The 26,129-nt window shown below is 41.4% G+C and overlaps 1 protein-coding gene across 4 annotated transcripts in view; it reads right to left on the bottom strand.

The window, feature by feature from the left end:
• AIFM3 (AIF family member 3) overlaps positions 1 to 26,129 on the bottom strand; it is a 93,778-nt gene that overhangs the window by 28,173 nt on the left and 39,476 nt on the right. For all 4 annotated transcript variants that reach the window (XM_089677645.1, XM_089677651.1, XM_089677658.1 and 1 more), the window contains exons 11-15: positions 21,236 to 21,366; positions 15,533 to 15,648; positions 14,329 to 14,400; positions 12,722 to 12,785; positions 9,393 to 9,469 (exon numbers count right to left, since the gene is read on the bottom strand). In XM_089677645.1, the coding sequence (XP_089533771.1) occupies positions 9,393 to 9,469; positions 12,722 to 12,785; positions 14,329 to 14,400; positions 15,533 to 15,648; positions 21,236 to 21,366 (460 nt within the window). The remainder of the gene's footprint in view (positions 1 to 9,392; positions 9,470 to 12,721; positions 12,786 to 14,328; positions 14,401 to 15,532; positions 15,649 to 21,235; positions 21,367 to 26,129) is intronic.

Genomic DNA, 26,129 nt, shown 5'->3' with positions numbered 1-26,129 from the left:
TTATTAGTATGTGGGTTCAGAATTAGCAGGAGTTGATGAGTACAGTAATAAGGTGAAGACAGGAGTGAGGGTGATATATATAAGCTGTGGGGTGGAGAAGAGGGTTGAAGGAGAGAGAGTTTGAAGAAAGAGGATACAACTGTGAGAAGGAGGAGTAAAGCGTGCATGTTACAGAGTGGTGAGATGAAGAAGCAGACTGGGTAAGAGATGAAAGAGCTGGATGGGGAAACCTGTAGTCTGCTTAGTATTTGGAGTTGTCTGCTGTGGTTTCTCACTTTGTGCTTTCACTGAAGTGCAGAGCCGAAGTGAAATGCCCAATACTTAACCACCTCCCGCCCGCCATATAGTAATATGACGGACGCAAGGTGGTTCTTTCGTTCTGGGAGGACATCATATGACGTCCTCCCATTCTAACTGCGCATGCGTGGCTCCTGGAGCGCACAGCGCGGTGATTGGCGGGGCGCTGTGTCCCTCGGACACAGCGGATCACCGATCCATGGAAAGAGCCGAAGATGTCGGCTCGGTCATGTGATCAGCTGTGTCCAATCACAGCTGATCACATGTAAACAGGGAAATGCCGGTTAGCAGTATTTCTCTCCTCACAAGCTGTCAGCTCGAGAGGAGAGCCGGTAATCGGCATTCCTCAGAGGGTACATGTACACAGATCATCAGCGCACTGATGATCAGTGTGCCCTTATGAATTGTGTAGCCCCAGCAGCGCCACCTGTCAGTGCCCATCAGTGCCACATTTCAGTGCCCATCAGTGCCACATCAATGCCACACATCACTGCCCATCTGAGCTGCCTTTCAGTGTCACCCATCAGTGCCAGTCAGTGCCACCTATCAGTGTGCATCAGTGCCACCTATCAGTGCCTGTCAGTGCTGCCTATCAGTGCCGCCTAACAGTGCCAGTCAGTGCCAGTCAGTGCCGCCTATCAGTGCCAGTCAGTGCCACCTATCAGTGCCACCTATCAGTGCTGCCAATCAGTGCCGCCTATCAGTGCCAGTCAGTGCCGCCTATCAGTGTGCATCAGTGCTGCCTATCAGTGCCCATCAGTGCTGCCTATCAGTGCCGCCTAACAGTGCCAGTCAGTGCCACCTAACAGTGCCAGTCAGTGCTGATTATCAGTGCCAGTCAGTGCCCCCTATCAGTGCCACCTACCAGTGCCGCCTGTCAGTGCCATATATGAGTGCTGCCTTTCAGTGCCCATCAGTGATGCCTGTCAATGCCCATCAGTGCCACCTACCAGTGTCTCCTCATCAGTGTCCATCAGTGCAGCCTATCAATGCCCATCACTGCAGCCTCATTAGCGCACATCAGTGAAGGAGAAAAATCACTTATTTACAAAATTTTATAACAAAAACTAAGAAAAAAATGTTTTTTTCCAAAATTTTCAGTGGTTTTTGGTTTGTTTAAAAAAAAAATAAAAAACCCAGAGGTGATTAAATACCACTTAAATAAAGCTCTATCTGTCACAAAAAAATGATAAAACTTTCATATGGGTACAGTGTTGCATGACCGGGCAACTGTCATTCAAAGTGTGACAGTGTTGAAAGCTGGAAATTGGCCTGGGCAGGAAGGGGGTATAAGTGCCCTGTAGGCTAGTGGTTAATCCAAGATCAATACTTTATCCAAGATGATAGTTGCCAATGCTACCCCTGGCTGTGCCTCCCTTAAAGAAGGCCTACATTTACACTGAGTTGGGTGGGGGTATTGCTAATTAATCAGTTAATTCCGTTAATACCAGTTTCTTCTGGCTGGTCTCTGCTTCAGTGTCTGTCTGTGCTAGTCACAATTTCCCATCTTGGCAACTGGTTTCCTTAAAATTTTCCTCCACTAATGCTCCCACCTAACCCCAGATGCTGTAATTTTCTGGTTCCATGGGGGTTAAAAGAACTGGGGGAACTGCCATTTCTACTCATCAAGAAGGCTCAACTATACCCACCTTTTCTGCCCAGCACTGCCATTCATAGAAGACGGTACTACAGCTTCTATCAATGAAACACACAGGCTGGATTGATGTGAACTAAGTTTGTTTCTAAGATATTTATCAAGAGCCCCCTCTTTGGAATATATGTGCCTTGATTACTTTAACTTGATTTATGCTGACTTACTTTGGATCTGAATGGTTCCCCATTGGGATTTGGTCCTTCTATTTCAAGATTATGTGTACAAGACTATTGGCTGTTTACTGAATTTCCCACCCGAGAAGCAGTTTCTTCACCTTGGCTTACTCATTTGCACCTCTACGGGCAACATGCACATGCTATGAATTCCAGTCTACCCTACTGGCTGATATTACTCTAGTAAAAGATTAGGAGTGGGTTCCAGTATACAGATTCTGTCACATGTGCTCCTGAAGAAAGATTCCAAAAATGCATCAAGTCCACTTGTGGACTGTAATGAGAATCTTTGCATGTTGTGAACCCCTATGTGGAGAGTAATTTTTAATGTTGTGCAATAGATTTTTAATGTTATATTATAAAGTTGTTTTTACTGTACTCAGTTTCTCTTCAATATGCCCACACAAAGTCTATGACTACATACTCTGTTCATTGTTGTCTATGAATGAAACACGATCAATATATGGAGGACAGGTAGAAGATTGATAAGTCTGACCCTTCCATTCATACATCATGTTTCATTACGCATAAAGGCATTCATGGGCATAAAGGAAAAGCATAATCAGCACTCTCAATGAGTGAAAATGACAGCTTCCCCAGTTCTATTAACCCCTGGCACACTGGAAGATTACAGCAATGTGGGGATGGGGGGAATTTCTGGAGGAAAATTTAAAAAAAGTAATCTTTATATAACTATTGAAACAGACCTGAAGAGTATCAACACGGGCCCTAAAACTAAAGCAGATAGAGCCTCCTCTTGTGGCTAATGTGGCTACTAAAGAACAGTTTGACAAACCTATTTTTTGTGGTAGTATATCAGGCCTGCTTTCATTTCCGTGCATCTGAATGTCTATTTTCTCATCTCAGATTATCCTACTGGTTTATACCGTCACAGTGGCTGAAAACCCACTCCAACTCATAACCCTCAGCTTTCACTTAGATGTTGTAATCTCTTCAGATTCTGTTGAATGTATTGGTAGTCCTTGTAATAAAAGTATCTGACACCTCACCCTCAATCCTCCTCCCTGCTCCTCATCCCCACATCTAACAAATGACAGTTGTAAGTATAGTGATTTCCAAAAATATTTTTAATAAAGTGATTTTCCTTTAATTAATGTTATGCCCTTCATTATTCATATCAGTCGAGCTGCCATAAATTAGCCTAAGGCAGTTTTATGATTTGTACACTAGTGGCACTTGGCTCTGACACATCACAGCACATTGACAAATTAGTATTCAAAGTATCGCTTTGGAAATGCAGTCTTTTATAAGGTTAAGCTCTAAAACAGGCAGTAGTAGTCACTGCAGGAGATATAAAGAAGAGAGACAGGAGTTTTTTGAAGAGTGACCCTTCCAGCTCAACCTTGTAAAACATTAGCACATCTGTGAGCTATTTGTTTTAGGAATTCTTTTACAATGTAGAGCAAATAGCAGCAGGATTTTCCTAACATCCAATACCAGCAGGATTTTCCTAACATCCAATACCAGCAGGATTTTCCTGATATCCGATAGCAGCAGGATTTTCCTGACATCCAGCAACTAGAGAGAAACTATTTATTTCTTTTACCTTTCATGTATGGTATATTACTAGTTGTCTATGTGAGATCATTCTTTTCTTTCGTATTCCTTAGGGCTCGTTCACACTTGACTTTATTTCTAACTCTTGCCAAACGCCCCTATGGCGTTTGACAGGTGTTTGGGAAGCATTTTTAACGCTCCCCAAACGCCCCATGTACAGTTTTGTGGCAGTTGATAGGCGTTTGTCAAGCATTAAAACCGCACCACAAATTCCTATAATGAAGTTAAATGGTATTAACGCTCCACAACCGCTTCGCAACCGCGTCACAACCGCACCGCAAACTCCTGCCAGGCATTTGCGGAGCGGCACCATAGACTTGAATGGGAGGCTTCAACTCCTGACTCCACACGAGGCGTCAGTTTTGCCACAACGCTAATGCTTCAGTGTGAACAGCACTGTGTGGTGCCATGTGCAGAATTTTCATAGGCGTTTGTGAAGCGTTAAAAACGCTTCTCAAACGCCTGTCTGACGCCTGCTGACAAAGCTAGTGTGAACTGAGCCTTAATCATAGAAAAATTCCAAAACATACAAAACATACCTATACAGTTGATATGCCTTTTCTGTGTTGCAACTAATACCATAAATAATAAAGGATTTTTAGTGTTTTTAAAAGTTTCTTTAGTCTAGGTTTACATCCATGCATTTTCCGCTGCATTTTGCAGAAATGCACAACAGTGCATTTATTATTATTATACAGGATTTATATAGCGCCAACAGTTTGCGCAGCGCTTTACAAAATTTAACATGATTTCCTATGGGACACGTTCACATCTCCGCGTTTTCACCTGGTGCATTTTTTGGAAAGGGTCAGGGACTTTTTTAAATGCAAAACGTTGCGTTTTTTGTTCTATAGACTTCAATGGAGATGCTGCAGAAAAGCATGTAGCATGTTTTTGATGCGTTTTTGATGTGTTTTGCATTTTATAAGTTGAAAAAAAACGCAAAACACATAAGAAACGCGGCACAATGGGGCAAAAACACATGTGCAAAAACTCACCGCAAAAAGCACTATAGAAACGGATCAAATGCAAACTGTGTGAACCTAGCCTTATGCAAACACTCCGAAACAGAAAGCATGCACACATATAAATTTATATGTCTTGTAGCTTTCCCAGATGTTTCCCAGCTGCTTTACAGGCACAAAGTAGGACCTGGATTCTGTACAACATATTTTCTTCTGCTTCACATGCTTCAAAGCCCAGAGGTCATAGGATTTTCTCATCTCCCTGTTAGTATGTCATGATGCTCCTATATTTGCATAAGACCATCAGAACAATGTTGCATCACACATTGCTGTCTTCAGTTTCCTCTACTCATTTGTTGAGTTATATTTTACAATTATGTTGTTGCAAACGGCTTAAAAAAAAGAGCAGGAGAGGGGCAGGATTAAGGTGGGGTTAAAATGTCCTTATTACATGCCATGTTTTTTGCTGTTCCTGGTAAAAAAATAAAAACAAAACATTTTTCCTACATAGGACTTCCTGTGAAGAAATGATTTCATTTCCCTCGAACAGTACTACCCCTTCATCACCTCCCACTAATACTGATGAATAACTAGGCAAGATGGCATATGGATCATGTGAAATATGGATAATGCAAAAGATAACATAGATTTGCAAGTATGCAGGCATGCTCAATGTCTAACTTACAATTTTAGATTGTTTAAAAAAAAAATTAGTTCTGCCTTAACTGCATGAACTAGTTGCAAAAAAGGGACAGTGGCACATAATAGTCAAACCATGAAGTCAGAGGTGTGGCTCAAATATCGGCCGGTTCAGCACCTCCCAACTCCATAACAGTTGAGTTGAAGGAGCTAGGTGGAAAACTGCCTGACCAACAGTGATTTCATCCTGTCATATGAAGTCACTGTTGGGGATTTTGACTGCCAAACGTCAGCACACAGTAGCCATCAGGGGGGTTTATTCTACCTAGCTGTTTAGCATGGATGGAGGAATCTAATGGATTCCTTTCTTTCAGTCCATGAGCTGAATAGAATACATTTTTGTATGGCTAGCCTTAGTATGCTTGAAATTACTGAAGCAGAAACTCTCCTGAGATGTGCCCGCGCAATATCTTCTCTTAGCTTGGTATACACTAGTAGAATTTTGTTCTGTATTTTGTATTGCAAGAAGGTTCATTCATTTTTCTAAGCATTACTTGGGTCAAATTGGCATTCATTTTTTAATGCATTGATGAAAAAATTTGAAGGATCAGGGTGGAATTTTTTTTGGTATTTATGAATTTCTAAGAATGTGTGTAGTTATTGTTTGGTAAAGTATATTCATTCCAAAATTGAATGATAAAAGCAAACAAAATATTGAACTACTTTCAAAGAATATTTGAATGTAGTGAGAATTTTCATACTAGTATATACCGAGCTTTAGACCTGCCAAAGACTCACCTTCAGCATACCACTGTGAAGGTACTCATTAGTACCCCCCCCCCTGCTTCTGGAGGTTCATGGAAACGTCTAGAAACTAGTGGGTGGAGGTAAAGAGGCAGGAAATGCATACTTAGGGGCATTTAGACAATCCCCAGGCAGGAGGCCTTGCAAGGTGGCAAGGTCAGCACTTAAATATGAGAGAGCTTGGCCAGCAGTAGTCGGGTGGAAGATGGATTGTTGAGTTATTGTCGTATGGCCTGGGAGGGGGCCACAGGGAAAGGGGACTCTGCTTCTAGGCTGGAGGCTGAAGTCAAGGAAGCTGAAAGAGGGAGCTCCACTATTCCGCAGTCTACTGGAAAAGGGCAGCCTGCTTAGCCTGGAGGAAAACTAGCCCAGCAAAAAGTCTGAAAGCAGTTTTATCCACAGCGGCAGGAAACAAGGGACAGCATGATTACCTGTACACCCCCAGGGCTTACAAGGGAGAGGGCTGCCAGGTGCAATACCCAGCAAGTTCTCCCGGGGACAGTGCTAAGCACTGTTCTGGAATCCCTTGTTCTGGTATACTCTTCATGGCAGCCTAGATGGGTGGTTTCCAGCTGGGGTCTGAAGAGGTTCATCCAAAGGGACTTGGTGCTCCTTTACGTGATATGGTAACTGATCTGTTAAGAAACTGATGCCACTCCAGAGGGAGTAGAGTCCAGGATCCATTCTTTTTTTTTGTACAGAAAATAGGAAGCTGTCCTCAAAGTCTGTTCTACTAGTCAAGTTGGGCATCTATATACCTAGACTGTATCCAAGTTGTTTCCCCTAAATAAAACAACAAAACAAGTCCATGGACTGTTACTGACTGTGAAGGAATTTTGGAAAATACATGTGTCCTGGCTGTGCAGGAAAAAGGGGGACTCAAAATCCAGTGGCTTCTTAGGGGGTAGCGCTACTCTAGTTACATGAAAAAGAAGAGGCAACATGTGATAGGCATGTGACAGCCCATTTATCAAATTCAAGAGCACTCCTGCATGTGGCAGTTAGGCCATGGCTACTCGATAATCACTCTTCTCCCCCTCATCCTTATCCATGGTTGAGATCTTTATACTTTATACTTCATGCACTTAAATCAAAGTAATAATAATTAAAAAAAATCACACTTTAAAAATGTTATACTAAATGTTGTATAGGTATATATGTTTAAAGACATTATTTTTGTGATAGTTGTTTTTTAATTGACTAAAGTTGTTCCAAGCTCTTTAATGTTCTTTTTCAATAGAGACATTTCTTTTAGTCCAGTGTTGTGTGAGAACCAAAAAATAAAATAAAATTGTAGCTGTGGGATTTTCCTGTACAAATGTTTCTCTTGAAAATGACTGAGTTATCCAAGAAAACATGCCAGGTCAGCAGAGCACAACTACTTGCTCCATGAAAGTGAAAGCACATTTCAAGTGTCGTATTAGTCAATACTATTTTCCGCTACAATGCATTTGAATGTTTAGGACGATTGAGATTTGTAAAATAGCTTTGCCCTCCTAGTCTCAAAACAATTATTAGCTTCTTCTGGGCTTATTTCATAACATAAACATTAGCAAGCCATGTCCAATAACCCGTAACGAACAAGCAACATTAATCATCTTTAAGGGCCAGTTCACACTAGGAATCGATTGTGATTCACATGTGGTTCAGTGCAGTGCAATTTGAGCCAATTTATTTTGAATCTGCTCAAATCACACTACATCGCACCAAAAGTAAGGCATGCACTACTTTTGGAAACGCACTGTAACCGAATCGCATGGTTCTTCTGTACCAAGTAATCCGGTGCAGGCAAAAGCAATGCATTTCCAACTTGCGTTTGGTGTGTTGTTAACATTGACACCCATTGCAGATTGCAACTGCAGTGCATTTTGAAAACAGTGGAGAAATGCGCAAAGAACGTGGGTTTCCCGCACCACGTTCCTGTGTAATTGGGACCTATGTTACTCCACCTTTTTGATCTAAAACATATTTATAATCACAGCTATGAACATATTTACATTCCTGTGGTGTTATTTTTCTGTTTAAAGTTTCCTACCTAGCAAAATAGCAACTTCAAAAGGCACAGTAAAAGTATTAGGCAGCCATTCTCCTAATAAAAGGCCATGGTTGAAGATTTAATAAAAGATCCAGTGCAAGACACACAACCTGAACTCTGCTCGTGATGCTTTTCCCTCATATTGAGGTTATTAATGGAGTGTATGGGTATAAGTCAGGGGCGGACTGACCATTTGGAAACTCGGGCACTGCCTGAGGGCCCGGGGTCAGTAGGGGGCCCCATAAGATGCCCCTGGTACCTTTTCCATGGGATTTTTTGAGTTTGGGCAAGGATTCAGGGGCCCCATGATCCCCTATTGCCCGGGGGCCCCATGAGTTGTCAGTCCACCCCTGGTATAAGTACTTAACTTTTGACTTTAAAAAGGTGTTTTTACTGCACTGATATACAGTATGTCTTCAATCTATGTCTTTTTAATGGAGACATCTCCTGCTTCTGCCTGTACTAGGCAAATGATTCGCTGGTCTGTAATCCAAATGTGCTTGTTTAGCTGTAACTTACTGACAGCATCCAGCCTGCAAAACCTCTAATTGTCTGTATTATCTCCAGAACAAAGACAGGTAGGAATCTGAAATAAAACTTGCTAAAGTCATGTAGAAGAGTGGATTGGGAAGGTTTAGTTGAACAAATAGTTTAACTTGAATTGTTTTGACTGCTCTAAACTAATGACAGCTGATATCTGTTTGCTATGAGTTATTGAACACTATTATATGCTAATATACTTACTGAAACCATTATGTAAATTTAAATCTAAGTACAATATAAATATAAATACACATTCAATATAAAATAAATATAAATAAAAATAAAAAACATTAAATATAAATTAAATATAAGTACAAGTATTGCTACAGAAAGTAGCAAAACTTGGGCAGCACAGTGGCTGAATGCGTAGCACTTCTGCCCCACAATACTAGAGTCGTCAGTTTGAATCCCAACCACGGCACCACCAGCCTGGAGTTTGCATGTTCTCCCTGTGCCTGCGTGGGTTTCTTCCCACACTCCAAAGACATGCTGGTAGGTTAATTGGCTCCTGTCTAAATTGTCCCTAGTATGTGTATGTATGAATGTGAGTTAGGGACCTTAGATTGTACGCCCCTTGAGGGTTAGGGACTGATGTGAATGTACAATAAATGTGTAAAGCACTGTGTAAATTGACAGCGTTCTATAAGTACCTGTAATAACAATAACTAAAAAATGTGGCAGATTGTGTACACCATAATTATTACCTTATTAACAGGAATGTATCCTTTGGAATCAATGGTGACCCCACTCTGTTTCAGGAAGCCTGTAGTAGGACTTGCACCTAGGAATACAGTTTTGTTTGCAGTGAACCATTTTTTTTCTCACAGATTCCTATGTTGAATATTTATTACATCAGCAAAGAAAACATCACTGACCAAATCTCCAACCTAATGATGGTTATCAATATTCCTTTGGATTGACAAACCATTTTTCTTGTCTAGATGGGCAAGGTTAGAAGATTTAAGAGACACTGCCCTTACCTCATATTTTTCCTGCTTAACCACTTCAAGTACGGACACTTTCCAGGCCAATTTTCAGCTTTCAATGCTATCACAGTTTGAATGACAGTTGCGTGGTCATGCAACACTGTACCCATATGAATTTTTAAGCATTTTTTTGAGACAGATAAAACTTTATTTTGGTGGTATTTATTCACCACTGGGATTTTTATTTTTTTGCTATATAAATGAAAAAGTCCAAAAATGTTGAAAAAAAAGTGTTTTTCTTATAAAATTTTGCAAATAAATAATCTTTCTTCATAAATCTTGGCCAAAATGTATTCATCTATCTTTTTAGTAAAATAAATTAACCCAAATTAGTTTTTAACCAAAACTTATAATTTTTCTAAATTTTCTTTTACATTTTTATTTTATTTTTTATATTATTATTTTGTTTTTTGTTTTTTTTACATACTGTCACCCTAGCAGTACCGTGTCACCATAGTGACACTGTACTACATGTGGGGGGTGATGAAATTTTTTTTTCTTGTTTTACACGGATTGCTTTCACACCCATAAAGGCTGTAAAAGCAATCATTTCTCCTTCTCTTGCATTCTTGCAGCCATTGAGAAATACTGTGAGAGCTGTGATTGGTCACAGCTTGTCACATGGTACAAGGCTGTTGTGAATAGCCTTGTACCATGTGACCTCTGTGATCATTCACAGATTTCACTAGTAGTAAGCAATGATGTCAGGAAGTGGCATCTTGTTTACTACTATTCATGTGATCACTGATTGACCAATCAGTGATCACATGAATTGGGACCTCACACAAAGGTCCCGTACAGAAATCGGTGTTCCGCTGTGTCCTCCAGATACAGCAGGCACCAATCGTGGTGCCGCACGCTCCCAGGGAGCGCACACAAGCAATGGATAGGGGGGGCTTTTAGAAACGTCCACCCACTCTTGCAGCGCTCCCATCTGGCTGTTTATGTACATGGGCCGGATAGGAAGTGGTTAAACAAAAGTGGTCACTGTTGGCATCACATGTCATACTTTTATTAGGCCCCTGTTCTTTCTCCTCAAAGACACCCAGTGACAGAGGTGAACACTATAGAAAGTCACAAGAATCTTCTAGGTCCACATCCCCTCCTAAACAATGATGAGGCCGGCAGTGAAATCCAGCAAAATGGAAGGCAGGGAAGGTTTACGTGGTTGTGGAGTAAGATGTGAGAGAGTATAAGGTAATATTACCAAAACAAATAAATTGGCCATCTTGCTGGAAAAAAATGAGGAAACGGTTGATTTACTAACGGCAAATAGGCTTTTCACTTTGCAAGAGAGTTTTCTCTTAGCCCAAATGAATGAGGTGAAAGCAGAACTCTACTCTCTTAATCATTATTGACTATTTGTAATCCTTAGGCTGCTAGAATTCGTAAATAGATAGGGAAGTATATCATATTTACTTATTCTAAACTTCTTTTTTAACATTTTTTAGTTACTTCCTGGTTTCCAAACTTTGACAAATTATGTCATACATATCAGGAATCTTCAGGAGGGGAGGAGGGGTTAAATCAGCTAAGCACACCCTCCTGCCTACATACCTGAGCTAAGGGCAGATGGATTCCAGGAAGTAAATGCTACATGAAACATCTGCCCTTACTCAAGACATGCTAAGGGGATATTTTTCAAAGTGAATTCTCAGGAGGCATAGATGGATGGATGAGTTTGCTTTGAATATTAAAAATGAATTAAATAGAGTTTTTGGATGGCGGTGCTCAGATTCAGTGTAGTTCAGCTGACTGCAGTCATCTAATAATGTGCAAAAATACTGTTTATTTTCCTATGATCTGATTGCAAAAGCTTTGCTAGTGAATTTACACCGTATTCACTAAGCTAAGGGAAAATTATTTTGCAAATGGAAAATTCCTTTGCCAAGTGAACAGTCTATTTGCCTTTAGTAAATCAATCCCACCATTGCTATCCATTTATTAAGTACCCCCATCACATAATAAGTACCATCGGAAAAATTGCACAAATACAGGGATAGACTTTGAATGCTGACCAGCAAGCTCAATTATCTCTATAACTTCACAAATCCAACCTAACAAATCTGTGTGTGTTCCAAAAATGCAAAACATATAGCTGGGAAGCATGGTGTATTTAGGAGTTAATGCTATGGCATTTAACACATAGGGGCTGATTTACTAAAGGCTAAGTTAAAGGGAACTACACTGCACTTGAGCACCACAAACCAAAAACACTATTTAATTCATATTTAATAATCAAAGCAAACTCATCCAACCATCCACGTCTCTATGGCTTATTTTGATGAGAAATCACTTTGAAAAACACCCACTAGCATTTCTGGCTGTGGTCATCTTGAGTAAGGTCAAATGACTCAAGTAGCGTTTACTTCCTGAAATCCATCTGCCCTTAGCTCATGCATGCTTATGTGATAAAAACCCTTCTTCCCTCCTGAAGGCACCTGAGATGTATAATGTTATTTGCCTAGGCCAGAAACTTGGAATAACTAAAGACATGTAAAAAAAGTTAAAACAAGTAAATATGATATACTTTCTTATCTGTTTACCAATGTTAGCAGCATAATAAAAATAGTTAATGTTGATTGAGAGAGTGAGGTTCCACTTTAAGGGAAGATTCCCTTGCTAAATGATCAGCATATTTGCCTTTAGTAAATCAGCCCCAATATCTGTCGGTGAATAAAGGTTTTGGCTGGAGCGGATGACAATCTGATGTTTATAAGTGACCAGCCACACCTTAGGTTAGAAAACCTATGTGAAAGAAAGCCATCAATTCAATAATAATTATACCTTTTTACTGTAAAAAAAATATATAGATATACAAAAACAGCAATCAGGCATTATGATGTTTCAAGGGCACACAAGATTTTTCTCAAGGCATAATTACTATCGGAATGCTGGCTTTCCCTTACATTTGCTACTATTGGTGCCAATGCAAGGGACTGGCATGCTTGCAGAATGGACTTTCCTTCAGGTAGGAAAACCCATCCCAATTGCTAGGGGTGTTGATAGCATCCTAAAAGGCCTTTATTCTGTCATACACATCTTACCTATTCCAATCACACATACATCAGCTCTGAGGACCTTTCCACTCTTCAGCACAACTTCTTTCATCTAAAAAGCAAGGTATTTAGTGATTAAAAACTTAAGAATTTTTTCTTTGGATTAAAAAACAAAATGAATTTTCAGTGTAGCATAAATTAACCACTATGGCCTAATTATATGTCAAATACATTATATCACATTCCACATATCTATAAGGAAGGTTGAGTTTTCAAGGGGGAACTTTTGTACAATTGAAGGAAACCTATACTCATGAAATATGTAGCTTGCAGTTGTCGGACCCCTGTCTGGATGTTATGCTAATCCAAAAGCTTCTAAATGAAAAAGAATATAGCCATCTTCCGAATTTAAATTTAGAAAAGAATAGAATAAAACAGAATAGAAAAGAAAAGGAATAGAACAAAATAGAATAAACAGAATAGAATAGACTAGAACAGAATGGAAAAGAATACAGTAAAACAGAAAAGAATAGAATAAAAGAATAGAGTAAAACAGAATAGAAAATAAAAAACTTGAATAAAATAGAATATAAAATAAGGAAATAGAAAAGAATAGAATAGAAACTAAAAGCATAGAATATATTAAAACAGAAAAATATAACCATCTTCCGAAATTCAAATTTCAAATAGAATAAATACAAATTCAAATGCCAATTCGATACTTTTCGACTTGGTCGAATTGAATTAAAAAATAAATAAAGTAAACTAATTCCAAACACAAATTAAACAAATTTAACAAATGCAACTAAACAAAACTATTTGAATAACGAATCGAAACAAAATAATTTTTTGTTCTGCACATGTCTAGTTGCTACAGTAAAAAAGAGAGAGGATGAGTGTGAGAAAGGGTCGTCAGTTCAAATCCCAACCACAGCACTACCTGCCTGCAGTTTGCATGTTCCCCCTCTGCCTACGTGGTTTCCTCCGGGTACTCCAATTTCCTTCTACACTCCAAAAGACATGCTGGTAGGTTAATTGGCTCCTAGCTAAAAGGGCGCTAGTATGTGTATGTATGAATGTGGGACCTTAGATTGTACACTCCTTGAGAGTTAGGGACTGATGTGAATGTACAATATATATATATATATATATATATATATATATATATATAAAGCACTGAATAAATTGACGGCGCTATATAAGCACCTATACTAAAATAAAAAAGTACAATGCTTTGATGAAAAAAATCAGCTGAAACTTTCATCTACAACTACTCACAAAACAAATGGCAGTGTCCTGATAGGAAGATTACCCTATTTCCCTTCTTTTCCTTTCTTGGAGACACAAGATAAGAGAGAAAATCTCCCCAATTTTCACTGAAACATTTCTCCCCATTGGTAGATTGTCCCCTTCTTACTCTCTGGAGAGCTCTAAAATTTTGAGTTTCCTTACTTTTTGTTTTGATGACAACAATCAGCAGGGCAAAGAGCGGTGACTCCAAGAGCAATAAAAACTTTAAAAACACTTTAAAGGTTCTTTAATTCATATAATAATTATGACAGTTTATCATTTTAGTCACAAACTTCTTGTCTTTCTTTTTCGAAGTAGATAAGAAGCAGATATGTAAATAGATAGCGGCCTTATTTAGTATTTACCTTTCCCTCTTGTTCTCTTAGTTCAGAAACTTCAGTCTGCATGTAAAACTTCACCCGGTTACTTTCAAATACCTGAAATAAATAGATACATTATTTTGTAAAGTATATAGGAGTTGCCTGGCAGGTAGTTTATCAAGCTGCCTGACCCAATCTATGGACCCCTTTTACATTGCCCAGCCATTTCACCTTCTACTGTTATGACATACAGTATAATGATCAAACACTATTCTCAGTGTTATTTCCTAAACATTCACAAATGCAATTTGTGCCAACCACAGCACTGCGAAGAAAAACCACCAGCCTATGTTTGTGTGCACTACTGATTAGCCAAACATGGCAATAACAAATGATGAAACTAATTCAGCATCAATGTTTATGTGTTTTGCTACATTGCTTATTCAGCAAAGGTTTATGGCCAAGGAAAGAATGTGTAGACTCTGCAATGAATGTAAGAGATAATCCACCCAAGACTGTTAAGATCTCGTATAAATACATTGTTTAAAACAATTAAAGGAACACTTTTTAATCAGAGTATAGCATCATGTCAATTAAGCTCCTGGGATATTGATCTGGTCAGTTAATTAGCAGAGGGGGTTGTTAATCAGTTTCAGCTGCTTTGGTGTCAATGAAATTAACAGGTGCACTAGATGGGCACCAATGCGACAACCCCCAAAAACAGGAATGGTTTTATAGGAGGAGGCCACTTTTCTGACTGTTTTTCACTAGTTTTGCATTTGGCTAGGGACAGTGTCACTACCGATAGCAGGAGGCGATACCTGGACCCTATAGAAGTTGAATAGGCAGTCCAACTCCTCCAGAATGGCACATCAATACGTCCCATTGCCAGAAGGTTTGCTGTGTCTCCCAGCACAGTCTCAAAAGCATGGAGGAGATTCCAGGAGACAGGCAGTTACTCTAGGAGATCTGGACAGGGCTGTAGAAGGTCCTTAACCCAGCAGCAGGACCGGTATTTGCTCCTTTGTGCAAGGAGGAACAGGATGAGCACTGCCACAGCCCTACAAAATGACCTCCAGCAGGCCACTGGTGTGAATGTCTCTGACCAAACAATCAGAAACAGACTTCATGAGGGTGGCCTGAAGGCCCAAATGCAGTGATCCAATAATCACTGCATTTGCTTTTACGTGTACCACTCTCTATTGACAGTCCCCTACCATATTGGTATTTCTACCTAAACGATTATTACCTTCATAATCGCAAGCCCAACTTTTTCTCCTAGAAACTTCTTAAAAGGAATATTCTCCAATTCCACCACAGACACAGAGTGAGCTTTTTCACAGAGATAGGCTGCAACTTCCATCCCTAGTAAATGTAAAGATTACAATAATAACAAAAGCATGAACTGACATCGACAGGCTTATTCAACAATAATCTTCAACCTACTATAATACATAGCATCTATTTAGGTTTTAGTTTTTTGAACTCAGATAGTTGACTAGTAGATTTCTGATCTGACATCTGACCTATCATTGACAAACCATCAACACAGCCCTTTACTGATTATGGACAATTGGCATGCTACACCGCCCCAAAGCAATAATAATCAGTTTTTTTTAATTTAGCTAACATCAAAAACATAAAAATCAGCACAAGAAACATAACTTACAGGTGTTATGATGTGTCCCTTGTGCTGATTCTACTACTCTAGGATAAATCTTCCTCTGTCCTATCCCCTCCCCCACACAACCCTGCCGCTGTCATCTTTTATTGCAGTCGGGGTTAAAACAACAAAAGGGCTGACAGGAGCTCTCATCAAGAGACCTTGACTATGCCAGCCCCTTCCTGCCAGATTCAGCCTGCCTGGGAGCTATACTAGAGCTTCTATTAATAACATGGGATCAATCATCCATCCATCCATCCCCATTCAGAGATCATTTTTCATTCATAGAATCAGTAGTACAGCTCCTATGAATGGCGGATATGGCAGGAAAGAGTGGGCATAGTCAAATTGTCTTGATGAGAGTTGACAACCCTTTAGTTGAATTAACCCCCTTATCTTGAGAAGAATATGGGGGGGAGGTAAGACAGAGGAGGATTTCTCCTAAAAGAAGAAGAATCAGCATAAGGGACACATTATAATAACTGCAAGTTATGTCTCTCGTGCTGATTTTTATGTTTTTGTTTTTAGCTAAACTTGGGCTTTAAGTATTTTCAGTAATTGATTTAATCAGTCACAGAATAGCTTCTTTATCCCTTAATCCTTTCCTATGTTATAGTTTAAGCTGGTGCCATGACCTCTGCTGCAGGTTTCCTGTTTCAGGGTGGTTCCTTTCTCTTGTAGCGTCCTATGGAACCACCCTTGCAGGCAGGGACTAGAGTCTCACTACAGTGTGAATATCAATAGAAACACACAACCCTGTACCCTAGGATGTCAAGGCACTCTCCTGCTCTCCCCTCCACCACCTCATTTTTCTAAATGAATAGATTTCACTGTGCACTGTATTTCTTTTGTTTGAAGACTGGAAGTTCAGGGAAGCCTCACTGAGATTGCAGGAATCAGACGTATTGAAAGCTGTAAACCATGACGTGCCGGGGTAATAATTTTAACAAATAATTTTTGAGGGAATGTTTATTTTATTGTGCTCAATGTTTAAGTTGAAAAAAACACTGAGGGTTTAACCTGCTGCTGTCCAGCCGCAGTGTTTTTACTGCGACAGGGCGGCACCACTGCACAGAACCATGTTTTAAAACGTCATTCTGCAAAACTGGTAGGGGGCACGTGCGAGGCGCACGACCGTCCTACCCCCACCGCCGATCGTGGCCACGGGTGTCAATCACCGGGTCCTGGCCGGTCATTACCCGCCGGGTCCCGGCGATTACCGGCAATCACTGACAGGGAGCAAGGCTGCAGTGTTTACACTGCAGCTCTGCTCCCTGTCAGTTCCGAGCACAGGAGTTTATCTCTCGGGATCAGTGTGTTCCTGTTAAGCACACACCCCCGCTCCCTTGTAAAACACTCCCCTCACACAGTTAACCCTTTTATTGCCTAAAAAAAGTTAACCCCTTCCTCCCCAGTGCCATTAGTACAGTGTCAGTGTTTCGTTTTTTTTGCACTGATCACTGTATTGGTGTCACTGGGGATGTCAATGACCCCAAGTCAGTTTCCTCCAGTGTCAGAATGTCCACCGCAGTCCTGCAGTCCCGCCATAAGTTGCTGATCGCCGCCATAAGTCGCTGATCGCCGCCATAAGTCGCTCATCGACGCCATTATTAGTAAAAAAAAAAATTAAAATCCAGTACCTATACCGCCATTTGTAGACGCTATAACTTTCACGTAAACCAATTAATTTACATGTATTGGGATTTTTTTTAGCAAAGACATGTCGCAGAATGCATTTTGGCCAAAATTTATGACAACATTTGATTTTCAAATTTTTTTACTGGACATGTTTTATAGCAAAAAGTCCAAAATATTGGTTTTTTTTCTCAAAATTGTCAGCCTTTTTTTTTATAGAGCAAAAAATAAAAACCGCACATGCGATCAAATACCACTGAAAAAAAGCCCAAAAAAAGGACGTAAATTTAATTTGGGTGCCAAGTTGCATGACCGGGCAATTGTCAGTTAAAGTAACGCAGCGATGTAACACAAACCGCTTCTGTAACCTCTTCCTGACAGCCCCACAGCAGAAATACTGCTACAGAGCAGCATGGGTGCACAAAATCACATATATATATATATATATACGTGATTCGCGCTCCCGCAGTGTTCACACCCCTCCCAGATAGCGTCAGATTGCCCGTCAGTACACCAGTCATCACATTTAACCCCTTGATTGCCAGGAACACGCTCATGCACAATAAACCTCCATTGCTAGTATAGTGTCTGAACGGATCAATATCTTTGATCAGATCAGCACTACACCAGCGTTCACATTGGTATAGTGTCCCCAAAAAGCAGCGTTAGTGGGATTAGCCCCGGCACCTGCCAGCACCTGCGTTTAGCCCCTACGCTTTCCCCCCCCCCTTCTCCCCCAGCAAGTGCAGTGTCAGTAGGTCACTGTCACTTGATACCTTGCACACAAAACCGCAGTTTTGGTAGAATCAGGCCTGATCTCTGTTAGCACTTGTCAGTAAATTTTGATGACTCTCATATGCAGCAGAGTGCCAGTACTAGTGCCACGCTACCTTTTGGTGAACTGGCGAGTACTAGTGGCCTAGTACATCCTGGTCTTTCACATACCTCTTAGATTGTAAGCTCCCAGGATCAGGCCCTCCTAACCCTCTTGTATTGAACTATATTGTTCTGTATTGTCTCCCGTTATATTGTAGCGCTGAGCAAACTGTTGGTGCCATAAATCCTGTATAATAATAATACCAGCACTGCAGTATGACTTGGCGACGTGGTGAGTACCATATGTGCAGTACAAGCTGGTGCGGTGGCAAGCACAAGTATTGTCCAGCAACCACCAAGAATTCGGACACAGGCCTTTAGAGCCCCTAATATCTTTCCGGATGTGCTTGCAAATCCCGATTGGCAGCCCACAAATTCTGCAGCACCCGTACTTCCCCCATTCACTGCCCAACCCGGAATTCAGGTGGAAATAGCAAATTTAACTCCTCCCCTTGATTTTTTGAGCTGTTTTTCACGGAATATCTGTATGCGTTGATTGTGGATCAAAGCAATTTATATGCACAAAAATGTATTGCCGCCAACCCAAATTCAAGCCTTGCCAGACCAGTCGCATGGAAACTCATTACAGTTTTCGAATTTACATTTTTTTTGGCCCTAACCCTCAACATGGGCATTACTAAAAGAAATTAATTGCGGTTGTATTGGTACCCGATTCATCATATGCCCATGTTCTCTGCTGCCATGGCCAGGCATAGATATGAGAGTATAATGTGTTTTATGCATTTCAACGACAACACACTCTGGGTGTTGTCCTCGGGGTGTTGTCCTCGGGGTGACCCTGAATTTGACCGGCTCCACAAAATTCAGCCCCTTGCAAATCACCTTAACCAAAAATTTGCAGATGTCTATACTCCCCAGCAAAACATCTGCATTGTTGAGTCCCCGATTCATTTTTCTGGCCGCCTTGCATTCAAACAATTTCTCCCCAGCAAGCGTGCCAGATATGGGGTCAAGATGTAGAAGACCTGTGAGAGGACAACAGGCTATACTTATAAGTTTCGGATTTATGAGGGAAAAGATAGTCACGTGGAGCCCCCCAGATGCCCAGACTACATGGGGAGCAGTGGCAAGATAGTTTGGGACTTGGTGTCATCATTTTTCCATATGGGGTAGCACTTATACGTGGACAATTTTTATTCAAGTGTGCCACTATTTAAACATTTGTTCAATCTTGGAACTGGCGCTTGTGGCAAAGTGTGACCTAATGTGTGCCCACCATTAGAAGTGGGTGGATGCAGGGAGGTATATTCTAATGGTGGGCATACCACACACTTTTTCTGGCAGAGATTTCTTCTCTTTTTTTCATTCGGTCCACAGGCTGCATACATATTTTATGGATATTTTTATTTTAGAAAATATTGGGTTTTTTTTTTTTTTTAATTTTCTTCAAACATTTTCTGTTTATAGCGCCAAAAATAAAAAGTGCACAGGTGATCAAATACCACCAAAAGAAAGCTCTATTTGTGTGGAAAAAAAGGACATACATTTTATTTATGTACCGTATTGCATGACCGCGCAATTGTCCGCTAAACTGACGCAGCGCTGTGTAGCAATAAAATGGCGTAAATTACAGTATCTATACCATAGTTTGTAGACACTATAACTTTCACACAAAGCAATCAATATACACTTATTGGGATTTTTTTACCAAAAACATGTAGCAGAATACATTTTGGCCTAAAGTTATAACTAATTTTGAGTTTACTATATATTCTTTATAGCTGAAAGTAAAAAATATTGTTTTTCTTCAAAACTTTTGGTATTTTTTTGTTTATAGCGTGAAAAATAAAAAGCGCACAGGTGATCAAATACCACCGAAAGAAAGCTCTATTTGTGTGAAAAAAGGACGTAAATTTCATTTGGGTGCAGCATTGCATGGCCGCGCAATTATCAGTTGAATTTGTGCGGCGATGAGTAGCAAAAAGAGGCCTGGTCAGGAAGGGGGGTAAATCCTCAGGAGTGGTTAATACTACAATGTACTTAAATCTAAATACTTTGGGCATTGCAGTACACCCCTCCTCCCCCACAGCTCTCTGGCTGCATTTACTGGCAATTCTTGTTTTATTTACATAGGACCAGACCTTTATGCTCCTATGCAAATTGATACAGAACAGCTTCTTCAGTATCAGGAACTGTTACAATGCAGTAATGTTACATTATAAAAAAAATCCATATCTAAAATGACAGCTCAAATATTGCTGTCCTTACAGATTCACTTTATGACCAATTCCAACAGCTGCAAATAATCTAGTTCTGAAAGTTTCTCTGTCATATTCTTAAAAGAATATGATTAATTGTCATTTTTTATATACTTTATAATTTTATTGTATGACAAAAACAAAGGAAGATCAAAACGATAAAAAACAGAGAAGACACATTGCTCAATTCCGATATTGAACATAGGCAGGGTAGCGTATAGCAAGGAAGTTCATAGACATACATTCATATGGATGATATAATTAAAAGAGAGCTTGGACATGTGGTACCCAAGTATCGAAATGTCTAACAGGTGAAATAAAAGTCCAGGAGCCAATTGACAGGTATTTTAACTGATAAAGGTAAACAGAAGCAACCTAAAGCTGTCAATGTTAGACTGCCAGTGTGACAATCCCGGATCTACATGCCTGTTGAAGGAGTTTCTTCTATTAATACAATATGATATGCAGTAATTGGCACTGTAAAGTGTTTTAAATTAGTATGTCTCTAGCTATAATACTCTTCATACAAACATAATTGGTTAGCCATAGCACAACTCACCTAAGAAAGATGCTCCCACAATTACAACATTCCTGTTACTTGCCAGCTTCACCACTCTGTTGGCATCTTCTGGGGTTCGAATTGTGAAAACATTGTCCAGTTCTTTTCCTTTACATTTCAGAGTTTTAGGGCTGTGGGGAATGAAGCTTTTTACTACCTGAGCTAGAATACCTTTCACATACTCAGCCATTCTGAAGTAACAAAACCTACTAAATAAACCAATAGCATTATCAAGCAAACGCTTTATTTTTACTTCTTTTGGATAGAGTGTTGATGGATTCAAGCCACTGTATGGTTTTTAGTGTTGTCTGTCTCCCGCTGGGGGTGATTCACCTACCCTAATTTTGATGGCCACTTTCACTTGTACTGAAATTGTCAAGAAATCAAAACATTGAGTTGTCAGGAAATAGAGGTGAAATATTCCAATGAGACCCCTGTTCCAGTGACTACTGTCTAAATTTGGTGTGTCTAGGAAGTTGTCAAAAAATAGAAGGATGTCTTCCAATGAGACATCTGTTCTGGTAACCACTGTCTAAGAGAAGATTTTTCTTAAAGTTGGGTTATTTTAATGTGTACATTTATCAATGCCTAAATAGATTAAAATATAGGGATTAAAATTGTTGCATGTGCCTAAAGCTGAATTTAAGGTTTGGATTTTATTGCATAATTACTTTGGCAGGCTTACTTTAGTAGGGTTATAGTTTGCATACATAAATGTAGGCTTCATTCACAGGCTAAAGGATTGATGGTAAATACAGCAAATACGACATCCTGACTTTAAAGGTTTGAGTTGGGGAACTGGGGTACAAGTTGGAATTTGTATTTACCAAGTATCCAATAATACATGAATGGATGCAGAGTAAGACTACGCAGGTAATTTTTTATTTACTTAGGGAAAACAATCTTGGGTGATACATCATATTCTGTCTATCACATTAGGTAAAGTGCTACAAGAGATGAATTGCTAATAGATCTACCATAATCACACAATGGAATAATTACATAGAAAAAAGCATTTGCAATAATTTTCTCCTCGTCAATGTACATAAATGGCATGTATGAATATTAGAATTCAAGAATAATAAGTGTGATTTTAAATTGGTCTGTTCACCTGTGTCCATGTATAATGCATTCACTGCTGCAGTACATGGACCCAACATTGTGCATTGCAAGACTAGTTCCTCCATATCTCTGAAGCCATCTGCACATCAGCAGCAGTGTGATGATGTGAAAACTTGGTTGGAGAAGCCTTTTTTACCTTTTTATTCACTGGTACACAGATCCCTACTGCTCTCTACGATCACCAGCCCTCTTAATTTTTTTAATTGGCATGTAAAATCCATGGCTACTTATGTCTTTCCGCCTAGTTTATGGGCCCACAGTACTCAACTTTCTTCTTTCTGGTACATATACCCACCCACCCCATTTCCAATCTCTCCTTCCCTGCTACATAGACCCACACTGCTCACCTCTCCTCTGATACATAGACCCACACTGCTCACCTCTCCTTCCCTGATACATAGACTCACACTGCTCACCTCTCCTTCCCTAAAACATCAATCCACACTGCTCACCTCTCCCTTTCTGTTACATAGGCTCCCACTTCTCACCTCCCCTTCCCTGCTACATAGGCCCACACTGCTCTCCCTCCCCAGTACATAGACCCACACTGCTCACATCTCCTTCCCTGATACATAGACCCACACTGCTTACCTCTCTTTCCCTGATACGTAGACCCACACTGCTCACATCTCCTTCCCTGATACATAGACCCACACTGCTTACCTCTCTTTCCCTGATACATAGACCCACACTGCTCACCTCTCCTTCCCTGATACGTAGACCCACACTGCTCACCTCTCCTTCCCTGATACATAGACCCACACTGCTCACCTCTCCTTTTCCGATACATAGACCCACACTGCTCACCTCTCCTACCCTGATACGTAGACCCACACTGCTCACCTCTCCTTCCCCGACACATAGACCCACACTGCTCACCTCTCCTTCCCCGACACATAGACCCACACTGCTCACCTCTCCTTCCCTGATACGTAGACCCACACTGCTCACCTCTCCTTCCCTGATACATAGACCCACACTGCTCACCTCTCCTTCCCCGATACATAGACCCACACTGCTCACCTCTCCTTCCCTGATACATAGACCCACACTGCTCACCTCTCCTTCCCCGATACATAGACCCACACTGCTCACCTCTCCTTCCCTGATACGTAGACCCACACTGCTCACCTCTCCTTCCCTGATACATAGACCCACACTGCTCACCTCTCCTTTTCCGATACATAGACCCACACTGCTCACCTCTCCTTCCCTGATACGTAGACCCACACTGCTCACCTCTCCTTCCCCGACACATAGACCCACACTGCTCACCTCTCCTTCCCTGATACGTAGACCCACACTGCTCACCTCTCCTTCCCCGATACATAGACCCACACTGCTCACCTCTCCTTCCCTGATACATAGACCCACACTGCTCACCTCTCCTTCCCCGATACATAGACCCACACTGCTCACCTCTCCTTCCCTGATACATAGACCCACACTGCTCACCTCTCCTTCCCTGATACATAGATCCACACTGCTCACCTCTCCTTCCCCGATACATAGATCCACACTGCTCACCTCTCCTTCCCTGATACATAGACCCACACTGCTCACCTCTCCTTCTCTGATACATAGACCCACACTGCTCACCTCTCTTCCCCGATACATAGATCCACACTGCTCACCTCTCCTTCCCCGACACATAGACCCACACTGCTCACCTCTCCTTCCCCGATACATAGATCCACACTGCTCACCTCTCCTTCCCCGATACATAGATCCACACTGCTCACCTCTCCTTCCCCGACACATAGACCCACACTGCTCACCTCTCCTTCCCTGATACATAGATCCACACTGCTCACCTCTCCTTCCCCGATACATAGATCCACACTGCTCACCTCTCCTTCCCTGATACATAGACCTACACTGCTCACCTCTTCTTCCCTGATACCTAGACCCACACAGCTCACCTCTCCTTCCCTGATACCTAGACCCACACTGCTCACCTCTCCTTCCCCGACACATAGACCCACACTGCTTACCTCTCCTTCCCCGATACATAGATCCACACTGCTCACCTCTCCTTCCCCGATACATAGACCCACACTGCTCACCTCTCCTTCCCTGATACCTAGACCCACACAGCTCACCTCTCCTTTCCCGATACATAGATCCACACTGCTCACCTCTCCTTCCCTGATACATAGACCCACACTGCTCACCTCTCCTTCTCTGATACATAGACCCACACTGCTCACCTCTCTTCCCTGATACATAGATCCACACTGCTCACCTCTCCTTCCCCGACACATAGACCCACACTGCTCACCTCTCCTTCCCCGACACATAGACCCACACTGCTCACCTCTCCTTCCTCGATACATAGATCCACACTGCTCACCTCTCCTTCCCCGACACATAGACCCACACTGCTCACCTCTCCTTCCTCGATACATAGATCCACACTGCTCACCTCTCCTTCCCCGATACATAGATCCACACTGCTCACCTCTCCTTCCCTGATACATAGACCTACACTGCTCACCTCTCCTTCCTTGATACATAGATCCACACTGCTCACCTCTCCTTCCCCGATACATAGATCCACACTGCTCACCTCTCCTTCCCCGATACATAGATCCACACTGCTTACCTCTCCTTCCCCGATAAATAGACCTACACTGCTCACATCTCCTTCCCTGATACCTAGACCCACACAGCTCACCTCTCCTTCCCTGATACATAGACCTACACTGCTCACATCTCCTTCCCTGATACCTAGACCCACACAGCTCACCTCTCCTTCCCTGATACCTAGACCCACACAGCTCACCTCTCCTTCCCCGACACATAGACCCACACTGCTTACCTCTCCTTCCCCGATACATAGATCCACACTGCTCACCTCTCCTTCCCCGACACATAGACCCACACTGCTCACCTCTCCTTCCCTGATACCTAGACCCACACAGCTCACCTCTCCTTCCCCGATACATAGATCCACACTGCTCACCTCTCCTTCCCCGATACATAGATCCACACAGCTCACCTCTCCTTCCCCGATACATAGATCCACACTGCTCACCTCTCCTTCCCTGATACCTAGACCCACACAGCTCACCTCTCCTTCCCCGATACATAGATCCACACTGCTCACCTCTCCTTCCCTGATACATAGACCCACACTGCTCAACTCTCCTTCCCTGATAGATAGATCCACACAACTCAACTCCCCTTATCCAGTACACAGACCCTTGCTGCACTTTCCCTGATAAACAGACCCACACTGCTCTCTTCTCTCGTCTTTTCATGTAGACCAACAAAGCTCCTTCCTACATAGACCCACACTACTCAACTCTCCCCCTCCCTCCAATACATAATCCCACACTGTTTTCCTCACCCTCCTTAGTACATTTACCTACACTGCTCACCTCTCCCTCACAGGTACACAGATAGGGATGGGGAACCTACTGTATTACTGGCACTATGTGCTGCTCCTCAACAACTAATATTAAAGTGTAACTAAACATTTTTTTTTAATGGAGTGCAGAGGGATTAGAACCCCTGTCAGGTTTTTTTTTTTGCTTTCTGTACCATTATCATTGAAAGTGAAAGTAAAAGGAATTCCCCAATTTTAGGTTGTCCCTAGAAAAGTAATAGAGGCAAAATTTTTCAATGGGGGCAATAGTTCTGGTGACCTGGGGATCTCCAAGGAATTCCCTAAATTTTCCAGGATTTCCTCTTACTTCATGTTTGGCTATGGGACAGGAAGTGAAGGGAAATCTCCACAATGGGACATAAATCGCAAAACAAAAATCTG

The sequence above is a fragment of the Staurois parvus genome, unplaced genomic scaffold, assembly GCF_062004578.1.
Source record: "Staurois parvus isolate SC_StPar_1 unplaced genomic scaffold, SC_StPar_1.0 ptg000014l, whole genome shotgun sequence".
Classification (NCBI taxonomy): Eukaryota; Metazoa; Chordata; class Amphibia; order Anura; family Ranidae; genus Staurois; species Staurois parvus.
This window is presented reverse-complemented; position numbering and strand designations above follow the sequence as displayed.